The sequence below is a fragment of the Phalacrocorax aristotelis genome, chromosome 1, assembly GCF_949628215.1.
Source record: "Phalacrocorax aristotelis chromosome 1, bGulAri2.1, whole genome shotgun sequence".
Classification (NCBI taxonomy): domain Eukaryota; kingdom Metazoa; phylum Chordata; class Aves; order Suliformes; family Phalacrocoracidae; genus Phalacrocorax; species Phalacrocorax aristotelis.
The window spans coordinates 185,418,705-185,433,307 of record NC_134276.1 but is presented as its reverse complement, the minus strand read 5'-3'; the positions used below and the strand labels follow the sequence as shown (position 1 = coordinate 185,433,307).

General features: G+C 38.7%; 1 protein-coding gene across 6 annotated transcripts; it reads left to right on the top strand.

Annotated features, from left to right (window-relative positions):
• Positions 1-135: 135 nt before the first annotated feature.
• Positions 136-13,382, top strand: IRAK4 (interleukin 1 receptor associated kinase 4). Of its 6 annotated transcripts, none has more exons than XM_075080978.1 (12): positions 136-255; positions 546-717; positions 1,707-1,852; positions 2,172-2,369; positions 3,173-3,333; positions 4,030-4,094; positions 4,402-4,516; positions 6,634-6,743; positions 9,332-9,515; positions 10,365-10,427; positions 12,194-12,352; positions 12,447-13,382. In XM_075080978.1, exons 2-12 carry the CDS (start codon positions 557-559, stop codon positions 12,477-12,479), a joined length of 1,395 nt encoding a protein of 464 aa, XP_074937079.1. In that variant the 5' UTR covers positions 136-255; positions 546-556; the 3' UTR covers positions 12,480-13,382. The 6 variants fall into 6 exon arrangements, with proteins under 6 accessions (XP_074937079.1, XP_074937080.1, XP_074937077.1 ...); XM_075080979.1 differs by having other exon boundaries at positions 160-260; XM_075080976.1 differs by having other exon boundaries at positions 164-245.
• The last annotated feature ends 1,221 nt before the right edge of the window (positions 13,383-14,603 follow it).

Sequence of the window (14,603 nt, the reverse complement as noted above, 5' to 3'; positions counted from 1 at the left end):
CCCCCAGCCGCGGGGCGGGCCGGAGGGGGCGGGGCATATCCCGGGAGGCCTATGGGAAAGCCGCGTGGGAGATGAGCGCTTCCGCTTTCTCCTCACCGAGCCACCGTGTCCGTCCCGGTGACGGCAGCGTCGTCAGAGGTTAAATCACTCCTTCTTAAAGGGGAAGTGATGCAGTGGGAACGCCTGACGTGAAGCAAGGCGGGTGGGGCGGGACGCCGCCAGGAAGCGACGGGGTCGGCGGAGAGGTGGGGTGAGGTGAGGTGAGGTGGTTCCCACCGCTGGTTGGGGGCGGGGGGTCGCCTACCAGGGAGGGCGGGAGCTGCGTGGCGGGGGGGCGGCCCGGAGCGGGGCAGGATGGGACGGGACCGGACGGGACAGGGCCCCCCGGAGGGCCGGGAACCGGCTGGCGGAGCTGTGAGGAGCGGGACGGGGGTGGCTGCGGTCGGGGAGGGCGCGAAGCAGCTGCGGTGTCGGGTCTGAGGCGTTGCTGGCTTGCGGCGACCCGCGGGAGCCTCTCGGGTGACGGCGCCGTTTGCGTTCCTCAGGAGCTGCCAGGATGAGCAAGCCCGTAACGAGCTCAACGTACGTCCGCTGCATTAGCTACGGGCTCATGAGGCAGCTGGCAGACTTCATGGATCCGCAAGAAGGGTGGAAGAAATTAGCCGTTGATATAACCAACCCCTCCGGTGAAAGCAGATACAACCAAATGCATATAAGGTCCTATATAGAAGTTACATAACATAATCTTGTTTATTACTTGTTTAATGTAAATAGCGTTGTCCATCCCATACCATTGCCCATCCCAGGTACTTACGCACTCATCTTACAGTACCGTTTCCCTAGTAAACCCAAGGTAATTAACTGTTCTGTAGTTCGGTTTTCAGACGAGCTACAAGCAAAGAAAATTGACTAAGGAAATCAGAATTCATTAGGGCCATGGACATACGTATTTTTAGCGATACAGTGTTGGCTGTGTAACTTTCTGTGCCTCAGAGACTGGTGAACACTGACTGCATCGTGCATTGTCGCACAAGAGACAGCTGGACTGTAACTCCGAATTCACTGTTCCCAAGAAAATGTCCAACAAACGTAGGGAACCCAAGGCCTAAAACTAACAAGTTTAATTTAGAAGTAATGTCAGCAGTATTTTATGGACACCTTGTTGATAGAAGGGATTGTTGAATCCTTAAGCTATTTCAAAGGTTATGAGATTTTAAAATATCCTATGTGTCATCTTGGGTTTCCAGTCTTTCTAGTGATGTTAGCATTACATCTTTGTCTTTAATAATAATAAATCAGTCAGAATAATGGATCTCAATTTCTGCTTAATGCCCACCTCAAAATATTCACAATGAAGTGTGAATGCCAAATGGATGGAAAACAAAGTTTTTTTTCATTTGGTCTGGCTCTGACTTGCCCTCTGTCTTTCACTGACATTTTCTTCTGTTAGTCCCATGTACCAATGCATTATGGGTCCTGGACAAAATGTTGAAGCCATGTATGCATATTTTTTCCTTAGTTTTTCCTCATAATTTGTATATTTTTCCTGTGAGTTTTTATTAGCTGCATTTTCAGAAGATTTGCAAATAATTGTACAGTTCAGTACATCCAGATTTTTTTGTTTTTTTCATTTACCTTTAAACTCCCTTCTTCATGGTTCTTGAGGTTTTTTTTTTTTTAATGTCAGCCTTAATTTATCTTTTAAGGAGATTTGAGGCATTTGTACAAATGGGAAGGAGCCCCACGTGTGAATTACTTTATGACTGGGGAACGACAAACTGTACAGTTGGTGATCTTGTGGATCTGCTGATCAGGAATCAATTCTTAGCACCAGCAAGCCTTTTGCTTCCAGGTAACTGTTATTCTTACACCTTTTGTACTGTGTTCTCAGTTTTCTAAGATGCTAAAGAGCTTCACAGTAACTTGAAAATCAGAAAGGATTAGGTCAGAATAACCACAAGTGGATATATTTTCAATTTTCCATTATTTGTAATAAGTTTAAATTAGAATTTCAAGTTTAAATAAGAGTCCTGCAGCTTACACATGGTGGCAGAATATAACCTTTTCATGACGCTTACGCGTCTTCTTATCTTGGTAAATACTGGCATTAATTTTATTTGGTTTTTCTGATTCCTAATGTAGTTAACACTTTTTCTAAATTCCATTTTCAGAAGCTGTAAGGATGGCACAAGAAGTTACATTACCTCTTTCTTCACAGGAAACTTTGCCTATACATGAGAAACAACTGCCTATACAGGAAAAAGAAGTGGCATCTGTAAAGCCTGTTTTAGCTCAGAGTACTGAGAAGCAACATTCAGCTCCTCCCTGTTTAAGTCAAGAAAATAGCAGTTCACAGTCTAGTAACACAGGTAGGCCCTTAGTTTGGTAGAATTAAGTACAATCATTTTTGCTGATCTGTCCTTTACCCCATGTGAAATAAATGATAGCAATGCATTAGAGTGATGACTATCCCCAATGTCATGCATTTATGGGAAGCAGCATCTCGCTTGTTCTGTGTGGCTGCAAATTTAGCTTGGATAACAACATCTCTGAATATTAGATGCACCTTGCCAACAAGGCGGTTACTCTGATGGAAGGCTTGACTGTTAATTAAATTGCAGTTTATTTTGTGCTACGTATAATCCTGTTGTCCTTTTTCAATACTGATTTTGTAGGCTGTTTAGCATCTTGTGTTTTAAAGCTGGATTTTACATGTCAGAAATGACTAGACATGTTGGAGAAAAGATGACTAAAGAAAGCATTCTAGCAAGGTATATGGTTAGTCCCTTCCTAAAGGTCCACTTTTGGATTACTGGCAGAAACATGATGTGATCTAGATATGTTTTTTACATCTGATGCAGTGTGGGTCTGTCATCTGCTGCGTATTTAATTTCTATTACCTGTATTATAAGTATTAATAAAAATTACAATCAGAAGGCTGCTACAGTGCTAGTTGTGAAGAAAATTATGCATAGGTGATTAAATATATTTATCTGCATTTCATTTTTTTTTTCCTGGTATCTTCCTCACCAACCAGAAGTAGGACTCTACTATGTCAGGATTTGCATGGTAGCAAGTTTTGGGTTTAATAGAACTGATGCAGAGAACGTACTCAAGACACTTGTTCTTAAGCGAAACCATGGTTGTGCTAAATGTCAAATATGTCTTTCAGATTTTCATAATTTTTGGTTTCACGACTTGGAAAGTGTTACAAATAATTTTGATGCGCGACCAGAATCAGCTGGAGGTAATAAACTGGGAGAAGGTGGCTTTGGCATTGTGTTCAAAGGCTACATCAATGGCAGAAATGTGGCTGTCAAGAAGCTCGTTGCTGTGAGTTATCTTGGGCATTTTTGTTTTGAATGACTGTGTACTTTATAGTATAGACTTGTTCATCTGTGGAAAGTGTTGAATGATACACTTCAGAAAGTGTCACCATGTTAAATATTAGCTGGGTTGAGAACCTCATCCTGTAGTCCCATGAGTGGTGTGAGTTGGCAGAGTCACCAGAGATGAAGTCTTGCCTTTTCTGTTGCCCACCTTTGGGGGCTCAGGCAAGTAGTCTGGAAGACCAGAGTGTTCCCACAGTTCCGCTCCCTCCCCTGCACACAAGAATTGGCAGAAGGAAGGGGTGCTACAGAGGTTTCCCTTTCAGGATCAGGTGAACGATTCACAAGCTAAATAGCTGTTGCCACAGTGTTTGTCTTTATAACCAATGGTTTGTCTAATTAATTTTGTAATGAGTAAGTGCTATTAGTGGATAACTACAGTGAAATCAAATGGGTAAATTGGTGACTGTGCTGAAACTGGATCCATTTGTCCAATAATATTATGTTACATGGAACTAAAAATCATGTTCTGATACTTTATTTTTGAGTTGAGTGAAAAAAAAATATTATAAGCAGTTAAGTAGTGGTTACATGTAACTAATCTGAAGAGAGGCTTACAATTCCGATTTATTTTTTTTAATGAACAACTGTGCATTTTAATATGGCCAGCGATATTAACATCAAATACTTCCTTTTATAGATGGTTGATGTTAGTATTCAGGACTTGAAACAGCAATTTGATCAAGAAATAAAAATGATGGCAAAGTGAGTACAGTGTTATACGATGTCATTATAGCCTTTTATGGAAATCAGAGTTGACAGATAACACATTATCTAGTGTGATCCCTTATTTTTGTCTTTCTAGCATAACTTAATGATTTACTTGCTAGGTGAGAATGTTTCATATACAACATGACTGTATTTTGTTTGTTTTAAAGCACCACTGCAGAAACCTGGCTATGTGCAGTAGGGCTGAAATAAGTAATTGGGGATCAAGTTCCCTCTGTCTTGCATTTTCCTCAAATGTCGGGAGTCTTTCAGAGCATATATGCATAGAATTGTTTTTCTGTAGGTGTCAACATGAGAATCTAGTAGAACTACTTGGTTTCTCAAGTGATGGTGCTCAGCCATGTCTGGTGTATGAATACATGCCCAACGGTTCATTGCTTGACAGACTTGCTTGTCTGGTAAGTAAAATCTTTTCTAGCTTCCAGCTGTCTTACTTTGCTGAAGTACAGGTATCTATGAAACATCTTTGAAACAGTACTGAACTGTAAGGGCCAAATGATGCTTTACTACTTACTTCTGTGTTCTAGGAGACGAAGATGATAAGAAGTATTCTTCCAATAATGCTTTATACAGAAATTGTAGATGCATTAAAGTCAAAGCAGGCTGAGAACACAATGTCATATACTAGTACCTGAAGTGGCATGGGAGCTCGGGCTTGCTATGCCTTCGTGGAGCAGAGCAGAGGCTGCTGCAGGATTTTCCTGGTTCTGGCATGTTCTCTGCTAGTTCTTGAGATTCTACATTGTGAAATTGCCCTTTGTTTGTTGCCCTTGTGATAGTGGTTATAACACAATGTTCATAATCTGCATAGCTGTTTCTGAACTACCTAAATAAATGGGAAATATATTTTGTAATTAGTATTTTGTGTAAATGCAATGTTTGCTTATGATTTAATCAAATAACGTCTTCTATCCTTGTCCTTTAATAAATAATAAGTTGCTTTGGTTTTGGTGAGGCAACTCTGCATACGAAGGACAAACAGTTGCTTATTAGAGTGACACCAACAGTAAACTAGACTTAACCTAGTAGATGAGTGTCCATGTTAGTTCGAAGGAGTTACAAAATCTGCTTTATACTAAGCAAATGCAGCTTCTGAGGTTGTAATCTGGTGACCATCTTAAACTGGTGCTACTTCAGCCCTCTACGCCCCCAGGGCTAAAAATGTCGTATTGCTTTTTTCTGCACTGATCTTCCTGTTGTACCAGCTCAAGCATTTAGTAGTTGGAGGAAGAGCTGGGTTAGGGAACTGATCAGACTGAAAAAATACTCGGTGAAAAAAATCTTTGATTTTACTTTTAAGAGACGTTTCTTCTGCAAGGCTGCACAAATACGTCTGTCCCAACAGGGAAGAAGTGGTGTTAGGGTGAGAATGAGTAGCAGTGGCTGGGGAAAGGACTGGATATGTTTGGTAGCACTGCTGTTTCAGATTGGTTTGGTTGATTTTCTTGCACTCACTTACACATTTGCAATTGTTTTACTTTTTTTTTTTTTTTAACTGAATCAGTGCAGAAGAGAGACTAAGCTTTACTTAAGGCAGTGCAAGTTGCTCTGTAGAAATGAGCAGTGCTTGACAAGGATGTACATGAAAATGTTCATCCAGGTAACTTTGGCCATTATCAAGTGAGCTACTTGATAAGCAACTACCACACAAGAGATCGGTGGAATTGAAAGCTAAAGTAGAATAACTGAGGCCCTTACAAGGAAGAGACTTATGACATCAGTCATAAAGAATCTAAACCAGAATCTGTAAATCCAGAAAAATCTTCTGATAGAGCAAAAAGAATCTTCTGATGAAGTTGAATAGATGAGGAATGTGCAGACTGAATGTGTGCTCTTGCTGATAACTTCATTTTGTGACTTCGCTGGGTGTGTTTGGGGCACAGGCTCTTGCTTACGTCATCTTCTTGTCTGGGCTTTGAGGAGCAGGCAAGGGAGGTGATAGAATGATGAAATACTATCATCCTCTTCCCTTGACCACTGACAAGATTAAGAAGTGGTTTTGAAGTGCAGGTGTCCTCGCTTCTAAGGTCTAGTTAGTAACATGAATCAAGCTAAACTCTTGAGAAGTGGTAAATCCAAAAACACTAGAGGATTCATTTCTCATTGTTAGTAAAAGCTGTTGGTTGCTTTGAATTATTTGCTTTGGGTTAAAAGGCTCTGGTATCGGTGCCAGAACAAAGGTGAAGATGCAGTAGATACAGGTAGTTTTTGGCAGTGCAGCTGGCCTTGTAGGGTCAGAGTCTAATATTATCAAGAACACTTTTTTCAACTTGTGAATTAATCTAAGGCAAAATGCAGAGGAAGGAACTGAATTTGTTAACTATGTGCATTTCTGCCCAAGTAAATTAAGAAATGTATGCTATTAGTCTTAATGATTTACTTGAAAACTAGGAAACATAGCAAGAAGTTGGTTTTGGATTGTGGGGGTTTTTGTACGTTTCGGGTTTTTTTATGTAAGCATATATACATATTAGATTTTCACCTTTCTACTTGCCTTTCTCCCTTCTTATTCAAGAATGACACTCCACCAATTTCTTGGAATACAAGATGTAAAATTGTTCAAGGTACAGCAAATGGCATCAACTTTCTGCATGAAAATAATCATATTCACAGAGATATTAAGAGGTAAAAGCTGCTGACTATTGCTGGCTGCATTTTCCCTTTTTCCTTTTTTTCTTCTTTTTTTCTTCTTCCCCACCATTAAAATAATTTTAGAGAGAACAAATTGCGAGAAGCATTGCTTCAGTCAAGGGCGCACAAACTTTTCTGCAAGTGACATCCATCACCATAATCTTGCCTGTGCCACAAGGACATGACCAGTACAGATGTCCAAGATAATTATGAGGCTATTGTAATCTGTTACTATCAAATAGTTATTTGAGTGCTGCGAGGACACCCAGAAGTTCTGTCCTTTCACAACTGCTGCTAATGAAAAAGCTGCTTTTAGAGAACATAATGACTTCTAAATAGGGAATTTTTCAGATGAAAATTCACCTTTTTTTTTTTTTTTCTTTTTCCTCGAACTTTTCTTCAGAGTGTTTCCTTTGATTTACTGCTGTTTATTATGAAGACAGTAAAATTACTTCAGTCGGGTTTATGAAGTTCAGGGTTCTTCAAGGATAATGTATGTTCACTTGTTTGTTATAACAGAAATTTCTCCAGGGATATCAGAGTTCAAAAAATGGGGGGGTGGTTTGTTGTAGGGTTAGGGGATTTTTTCCTGTTTTTTTTTTTTTCTTACTTTCTACAGTTTGTGTTGTTTTGTTTTTTTTTAAAATACCAAAGAAGTCTAAATCTTTGAAGAAGAGCTCCAGCTGCCTTACTCCTTCTGAGGGATAAGAAGGAATGACTGACGGTGTTATGGATGAATGTTTCAGTAGCTTTTTGCCTTCTGGTAACTCTGCCCTGTGTAGGCCACTTTGATTTTGTGACCTTCCAGCTTGTGAGGAACAAGTTTTTGCTTCAGCTGCCTCACAAACGTGCTTGCTACTTTGACAATTTGTTTCTTCTTTCTTCCCTGCTTAAGCCTCTGGACAAGTGTAATGACTGGAAGGGATGCATTTTTTACCTCATGCTACTCTACCCTTATAACTGCTGTGAGTTGATCATATTACAGGATTGGGTTTTGGTTTGGTTTGTTTTTTCTTTTGTTTGGATTCCATTTTGCAACCTCTTGCACTTGCAGTGTGAATAGTTCAATACATTTGGTTGGTGTTATTCATAGTGCTGCCACTCACAGGTGAAACTTAGATGAAGAGACATCTAAGGTTTGCTTCAGTCTGCATTTCGCTATGGCGTGTGGATACAGTTTGCAGCCACAAAGGCACTGGAACAGCTTCTCTGTAGGCTGAAGGGACATGGATCGAATGCTGTTCTTAGACTTGACCATAGTGTTTTGGCTTGGTTATGCCCAGGAAACAGCTCATTTATCTCTTGAAGCTTGACAGCTGCAGTAAAACTTGCTTCTGTTGTGCCCTTTGTGGTGTATCAAAAAAGTGACTGCTCTTTGGGCTTGACTCAAGTTGGTAGAAAGCTCAGATTTATGAATTTGTGATCCTGTTCTTTCTTCTTTTAGAAGTTGAGCTTTAAATATGAAACCATCTGGTGGATGGTGCCTTGGCTAGTGTTTAGCCTTTTGCAGTGGTCTTATATTTAGCACTATTTACAACAGTTCTAATACCAAGCAATCCATTGTAACTTAGAGCTGTGTTAATTTTATTGAGAAAGTTGGGTGAGCAAAAAGGGAAAGTTAAGAAAAATAAGTTTCTAGGAAGTGTTACATGTTGTATCTGGCTACGTGGTTTTTAATTTTTTTTATGATTCTGTTAAGGGGATCAGAGAATGAGGATTTCAGAAATATTAAATCAAGTATTTTTAAATGGTTCCAGGTGTTACAAGTTTAAAAAAACAGTAGAAGATTTATGCTGTGATTTATCCCACAGAGCATTTTATGAAAACATTAAGGTCTTCTAGATCAGCTTCATTCTTCAGGGTTTGGTTTTGTTTTTTTTTTTTAAATGGAGGTAAAAACTAGAGATCATGTGGAAACACAGCACATACATTATTCCAGCATTAATAAGTTTTCTGTTTCTCTTCCAGGGGAAGAATAAGAGTATTAGTGTTCATTTGGCGTGTGAATTTGTAATGGTTGACATAGTATTAAACAATAGGTATAAAAACCTGCTTTTGTTAGTTCTGAGTAGAGATTAGACAGTTAAGAATTGTACTGTGATCCAGTACTGGTTGATCAGAGCTAAGTATTCTCTATCGTCCTTCTTAAAGAAGGAATGTTCAGATCCAAAATATGGGTGTAACATAATTGGTCTCTTCAAGAAATTTTGTATTTGGGGGTAAGGGGAGTGTTTGGTTTTTGTTTTTGTTTTTTTTTTAATTGGATTTTTTGCCTTTATTTGTAGGTTTATTTGTTTGGGTTTTTTTTAATGCATGCATGCATGCACAAGAAAAAACATGGATGGATCCTGGCAGCTGGCTCTTGATTTATTTAAAGCAATTAATTTTGAAATCAAGCAATTTCTAAAAAAATTAACTCTTACTTTTTTTGTTATATGAATAATGAATAAATAACTTAGATTTCAAGAAAAAGTCAAAATAGTTTACATTTGGTTGTTAAACAGTTATTAGTCTATTACAAAACCTGATTTCTGTGCTGGTTTGGAAAATTATCTTTTATTTTTTCCTCCCCTCTCCCCCAGTGCAAATATCTTACTAACTGATACATATATGCCCAAAATTTCTGACTTTGGACTTGCAAGGGCATCTGTAACATTCACACGAACAATCATGACTGAAAGAATTGTTGGAACAGCAGCCTATATGGCGCCTGAAGCTCTGCGAGGAGAGATAACACCTAAATCGGACATCTTCAGTTTTGGAGTAGTAAGTAGAATGGGGGAAGCAGTATATGACTTTTTTTGTAAATGGTAAAAGCCCACAAAATCAAGAATATCTGAAATTAAATGATGCGCTCTGATCTATCACTTCTTTTCCCAATAGATGTGCTCTTAAGACAGCGTTTCTAAACTTTGATTGGTTTCAGATCATGTGACTATGTTGTTTAAAACACAGAATTTGCTAATGGTTACAACAATTACGTTAAAACATAAATTTGCTTGTGAAAAACCAGAGTAAAATCACATTCCAAGTTCTAGCTAAATGTATTTTGAAGTAGTGTGGAACATTTCTTCTTGCATAGTATTGCACAAAAATGTCACTCAGGGAGGAAAAAAATATAAAAGAAAATGTTCCAAAATTAAGTGTGTTTTACTATTTTTAAGCACCAGAAGTATGTTGTCCGGGTGGGATATGTCTTAAAGCTGAGTACTAAAAAGAGATGAGCTTAATATTTGGGAGGATAATGAATCCAATCTGAATAGATCCAAGACCCTTATTCTATTGACCACTTCCTTCGTGCCATTTAGTTTCACGGGGAGGTTGGCCAGATACTGTTAATGAGTACTCTGGAAATCTTTCCATCTTGCTTTGAAGCACCACAGTGTAGGGTGAGGAAGAACTTGCATTGAAATTCATAAACCACACTGTTAATAACAGCTAATGGAAATAAAGGTAGGAACAACAGCAACAGCAATCAGTTGTTCTGAGAGCTATCTTTGGGCTAATACTGATCCGGTGGGCGTTTGGGGGTCGTGCTCCTTTTTGCAAACGGTATATATGCTAAGGGTTATTCTGTGCTTCATTTTCTCTTCTGACTTTTTTTTTTCCTCCTAGGTCTTACTAGAAGTAATAACAGGTCTTCCTCCAGTAGATGAAAAGCGAGAGCCACAGTTACTGGTATGTTCCTGTTGCTTTCTCCTCCCCTCCCCTTGCTCCAGGATCACTTTATATGAAACCTTAGTCAGCTAACAGGTTCTGAGTGGTTATGAAAACAGCTCTTGTGTCAATGTTTGCCTTAAAGGTGAGGCTGAAGCTTTTGTCTGTTGCCTGGTAGAAGACTGTTCAGTCCCCAAGGTCCTTCTGATCTGATACTATAATTCTCTTTGTTTTGGTACTGCTGCTTATTGTAATACTGTTGCGCTTTGTCAGCGTACTCCTGTTATACCCAGATACCCTGGCAGTTCTCATTCACCAGAATGTGTTAAACTATTCATCTCAGTTGTTCTTTACAGTTCTTTTTACTTCTTACTATCCCCCTATCAGTTTTCATCATCTTCAACTTTACTAATAATTTGCAAATACCTTGTGTTTTTAACCTTAGGGAAGTTTGGAATGTGAGGGCTTTTTTTGCAGGGTGAGGGGTGGGTTGAATTTTGTTTTCTTTTTTTACTATTCAGTCTACTAATTAGGAAACTACTGTCTCAGAGTTTGAGATCACTCTCTTGAATTAAAAGTCTTGCAAGGCTATTCTTAATTTAGCCTTTCCCTTAGCTTAAAAATAAATTCTGAACTACTTAACCCAATGTTTTCCTAGAATATATTTTACATAAAGACTTAGTTTTTTACTAAGTATAAAATAGCGTTGAGGTCTGGATTGGTTTTGTTCCATACCGTTTGATGGCAGATCACTTTCTTCACATCTTTAGGAATACCTGTGTACTATTAACAGAATGTTTTTTCCTCTAAGCTGTATCTTCTGGAATGGTATAATACTTACCCTATTGAGTGCTGTAGAGACCTTGGAGTACTCAGTCCCTGTCAAATTGAATCTTGAAGTTTTGGGGTATTTTTGAAACAGGCTTTTTCAGAGATAGGATCTAAAAAGGAATATAAAGTGTGCTTTGACTGGTACAGTTTATCTTTGTCATGGACTTTTGGAAGCATGAAGAGAATGGTCAGTGCAATATCATGTGGCATCCTTAGCTTTGAAAATTTTGGGGTAGTTGAATGTTAGTCAGCAATTTCAGACTGACCTGTAGAGGAACGCAGAGACCTGCCTCTACTCGCTGACTTATTTCTCACTACATTTACCATGCTGACGCATCTGAGGTATTCCTCAAACAGTATTTGTGATTACAGATAAGGCATTTCAAGTGTGGTGGAGCTGGAGAGCTTTGGACTGAAACAGTCAGATTTAAAAATTTGTTTCAGACTAGAAGTTTCCTTTAGAATAGATGTGGCAGCCACTGAGACTGGTGACGGAAGGCGTTAGTTTACAGAAAGAGGCTTTACAAAGTTGACAAAAAAAGAAATTATTCACATTTAAGCTTGCATTTTTATGGGTTGTTAAGTAAACATAAATACTTTACGTTGGTCTTGCTGCTTCTCTTAAAAAAGAGGCAAAACTAAGAAACTGAGCCTTGAACTGGGAGAAGGTTAAAGCTGTATGATGCAGCTTGAAGAAAATTGTTTTATAATTTTGTGTTAACTCAATTAGAAATAATTAATAATAACAATGTATAGTCCACTTATAGTCTCGTAGGCTGTTTCTGCAGATATTGGTGAATAATTATGCTGCTGAACTGTTATCGTTGTTTTTTGTCTAGAAAAGTGGTTGAGAGAAGGCACGAACACTCAGAAGCAAGTTTTCAGAGCGTTAGTGCAGAACATAATGTTCAGACGCTTACCACGTTACCTACTCATTGGTTCAAACTCTCTTGTAGTTAAGTATCAAAGATGAAATTGAGGATGAGGAAGCAACTATTGAGGATTACGTTGATGAAAAAATGAGTGACTGGGATGTACCTTCAGTTCATAAACTGTATTCAATTGCTCATCAGTGTCTGAATGAGAAAAAAAACAGAAGGCCGGACATCAAGAGGGTACGTAGCCTTTCAGATAAAAGTCTTTTTTGAGTGTGAGTGTGTGGCTGGTTACTGTATCAGTTAGTTATATTTCCCGTCTGTTCTCTTGCAGGTCCAACAGCACCTACAAGAGATAAAAACTTGATACGTGTTCATTCTGATACCCAAATGTATATGGAATGGAGTGGACACCAGTAGCAAATATTTCACTAGTATTTAGTGCAACATTATCAGCTTTTTCTGCTTTCCAGAACGTTATGGTCTGTGTATGAGGTGTGATGTTGCTCTGTGCTGTTTTTCTAACCGAGCAGCCATTTCGCAGCTCCTTAGCCACTGGGCCCTCAACATGAGCAAACTTTTTTTTTTTATTAACCCATCACGGTGCTGGTGCATCTTCTCTGCTTTTTCAGTGCTTTTCCGTATTAGAATCTATTTGATTCTTTTGCTCTCCAAGTATCAGGTATGTCTGCCGCAAAGGCATATGACAGTAACAGAGGAGAATGTTTTTCTGCAGACTGCTTCCTTGCTCATGTGTACTGCACCTTCTTCTATTGAAGACAACTTTTAATAGATACAAGTGGCACTTACTTTGTCTTTTGGGGAAAAGACAGTAGTTGTACCCATTTAAAACAAACTTTATTTAGTGTTTTAACTGGAGAATTCATATAGTGTGAATGGACTGGTAGCGTTTGTGAATGGGATTGTTTTTTAAAAAGACTTCTCAGGGTTAGTTTTAGTCAAATAAATGCTGCAGGACCTATTCTAGGTTGTTTCTTGGTTTCAAGGATTCACAAGCAAAACAGTTACCTTGCAGTGCAAATGCAAGAATACATACGGCTTTCTTCCAGTGAACTCTGTATGATGACAAACTGCTTAATTTTTGTTCATAGATGACTTTACTTTGAATATTTTACATTTTAGGAGAAGATTCCATACAGATTACAAATACAGGTGGTATATTTTGTTAAAGGGACCAGAATAATAATTCTAAGACCAATTCTGCATTTTCCTTAGCATAATAATGAACTCTTTTTAATATATATGTATATTAATAAATAAATATTAAAATACACCTTTAAAAAAGTGACATGGAAAGCTTTCTAAAATAGATCGATTGACAGATCCAAGCAGACTAAAAATGGCATGAAAGTGACTAGTAAGATTCCAGGTACTTTGGACTAAGTTGGTATCAAAATCCTGCCATTGTAAATAAAAGAGTTTATCTTCATCTAACCCTTTTCTGCACCTCATGAACTTTTTCTTGACACCTTAGGGATAGGAAAATGGCTGGCTTACAGCTAAATTTGAAATTCCATGATCATCAAAGAAAAAGGAAACACTGAGAAATGATCCATCTTTGTAGAATGCGTGTGACTTCTGACACTTGTATGTATATCCTTAGATCTCTGGCTATTAACTCATTGCCTTTTAAAAGTGAGAGTTTCATTTAGAAAAAGGTATCTGCCTAAACAGCCTCAGGTTTTACTGGGCATAAAGTGTAAAAAGCTGTGAACATGAATAAAAACCTCCGTGTTGTCATTGCAGATGGTTATTTTTGCTATTAAAACTTTGAGCCTTGGAAACAAACAGTCACCTTCTGTTGCCTGCATTTCTGATAATGACGTTGCGGTAACCTCAGCGCCTGGAGTAACGCTGTGCAGCTCTGAACCTGGGTGTGCGGAGAAGAAAGCTGCTGTAAAGCTAAATCAGAATCAAATCTGCTTAAGCCATTCTTCAGTTTTCAACATCTCCTCCAGCTGTTACGTGAAGGTTTCTTGTTAGATCACGTCTGCTTTTTACTGTTCCCTGGAGGTAGGACACAGCCATAGCGCTGTCCCCAAGTGCATTTGCCATAGTAACCCCCCATCAGCACATTTACGTCTGCTGCGGTAGAGCCAGTTTGTGTAAGCACCAGCCGTGATGCTCTCACTGTGAGGAGACTTGTAGCTACATGTGTGTGAGTTCCCGTCCTTCCATCATAGTGGACCGTGGCTCTTTGCAGTGCTGTTGTCAGCACCTATGTTTTGGCAGTAGTTTTCCCTTGCTCACTGAAAATTAAGCATGTTAGCCACCTTTTAATAATTCAGGTTTTTTTTAAACTCATTTAATAATATTCTGGTGAGGAACAAAAATGTGAGGTATTAGTTAGTCTTACCTAACTTATGTGGGAACTCTTAAAATTTTTTTTTACAAATAAACGGTGCAAGAAGAAGGAACTTCCCTTTACCACCCCCCAAACTTTTTTTGAGGTCTTCGTATGGTAAAGTCA

What these genes read in the sequence shown, in the direction of transcription:
- IRAK4 (XM_075080978.1), top strand. Translation starts at nt 557, where the DNA reads ATGAGCAAGCCCGTAACGAGCTCAACGTACGTCCGCTGCATTAGCTAC. An exon ending in AGCAAGCCTTTTGCTTCCAG is followed by an intron (nt 1,853 to 2,171) that starts GTAACTGTTATT and finishes TTCCATTTTCAG; the next exon opens with AAGCTGTAAGGATGGCACAA. An exon ending in TTGACAGACTTGCTTGTCTG is followed by an intron (nt 4,517 to 6,633) that starts GTAAGTAAAATC and finishes TTCTTATTCAAG; the next exon opens with AATGACACTCCACCAATTTC.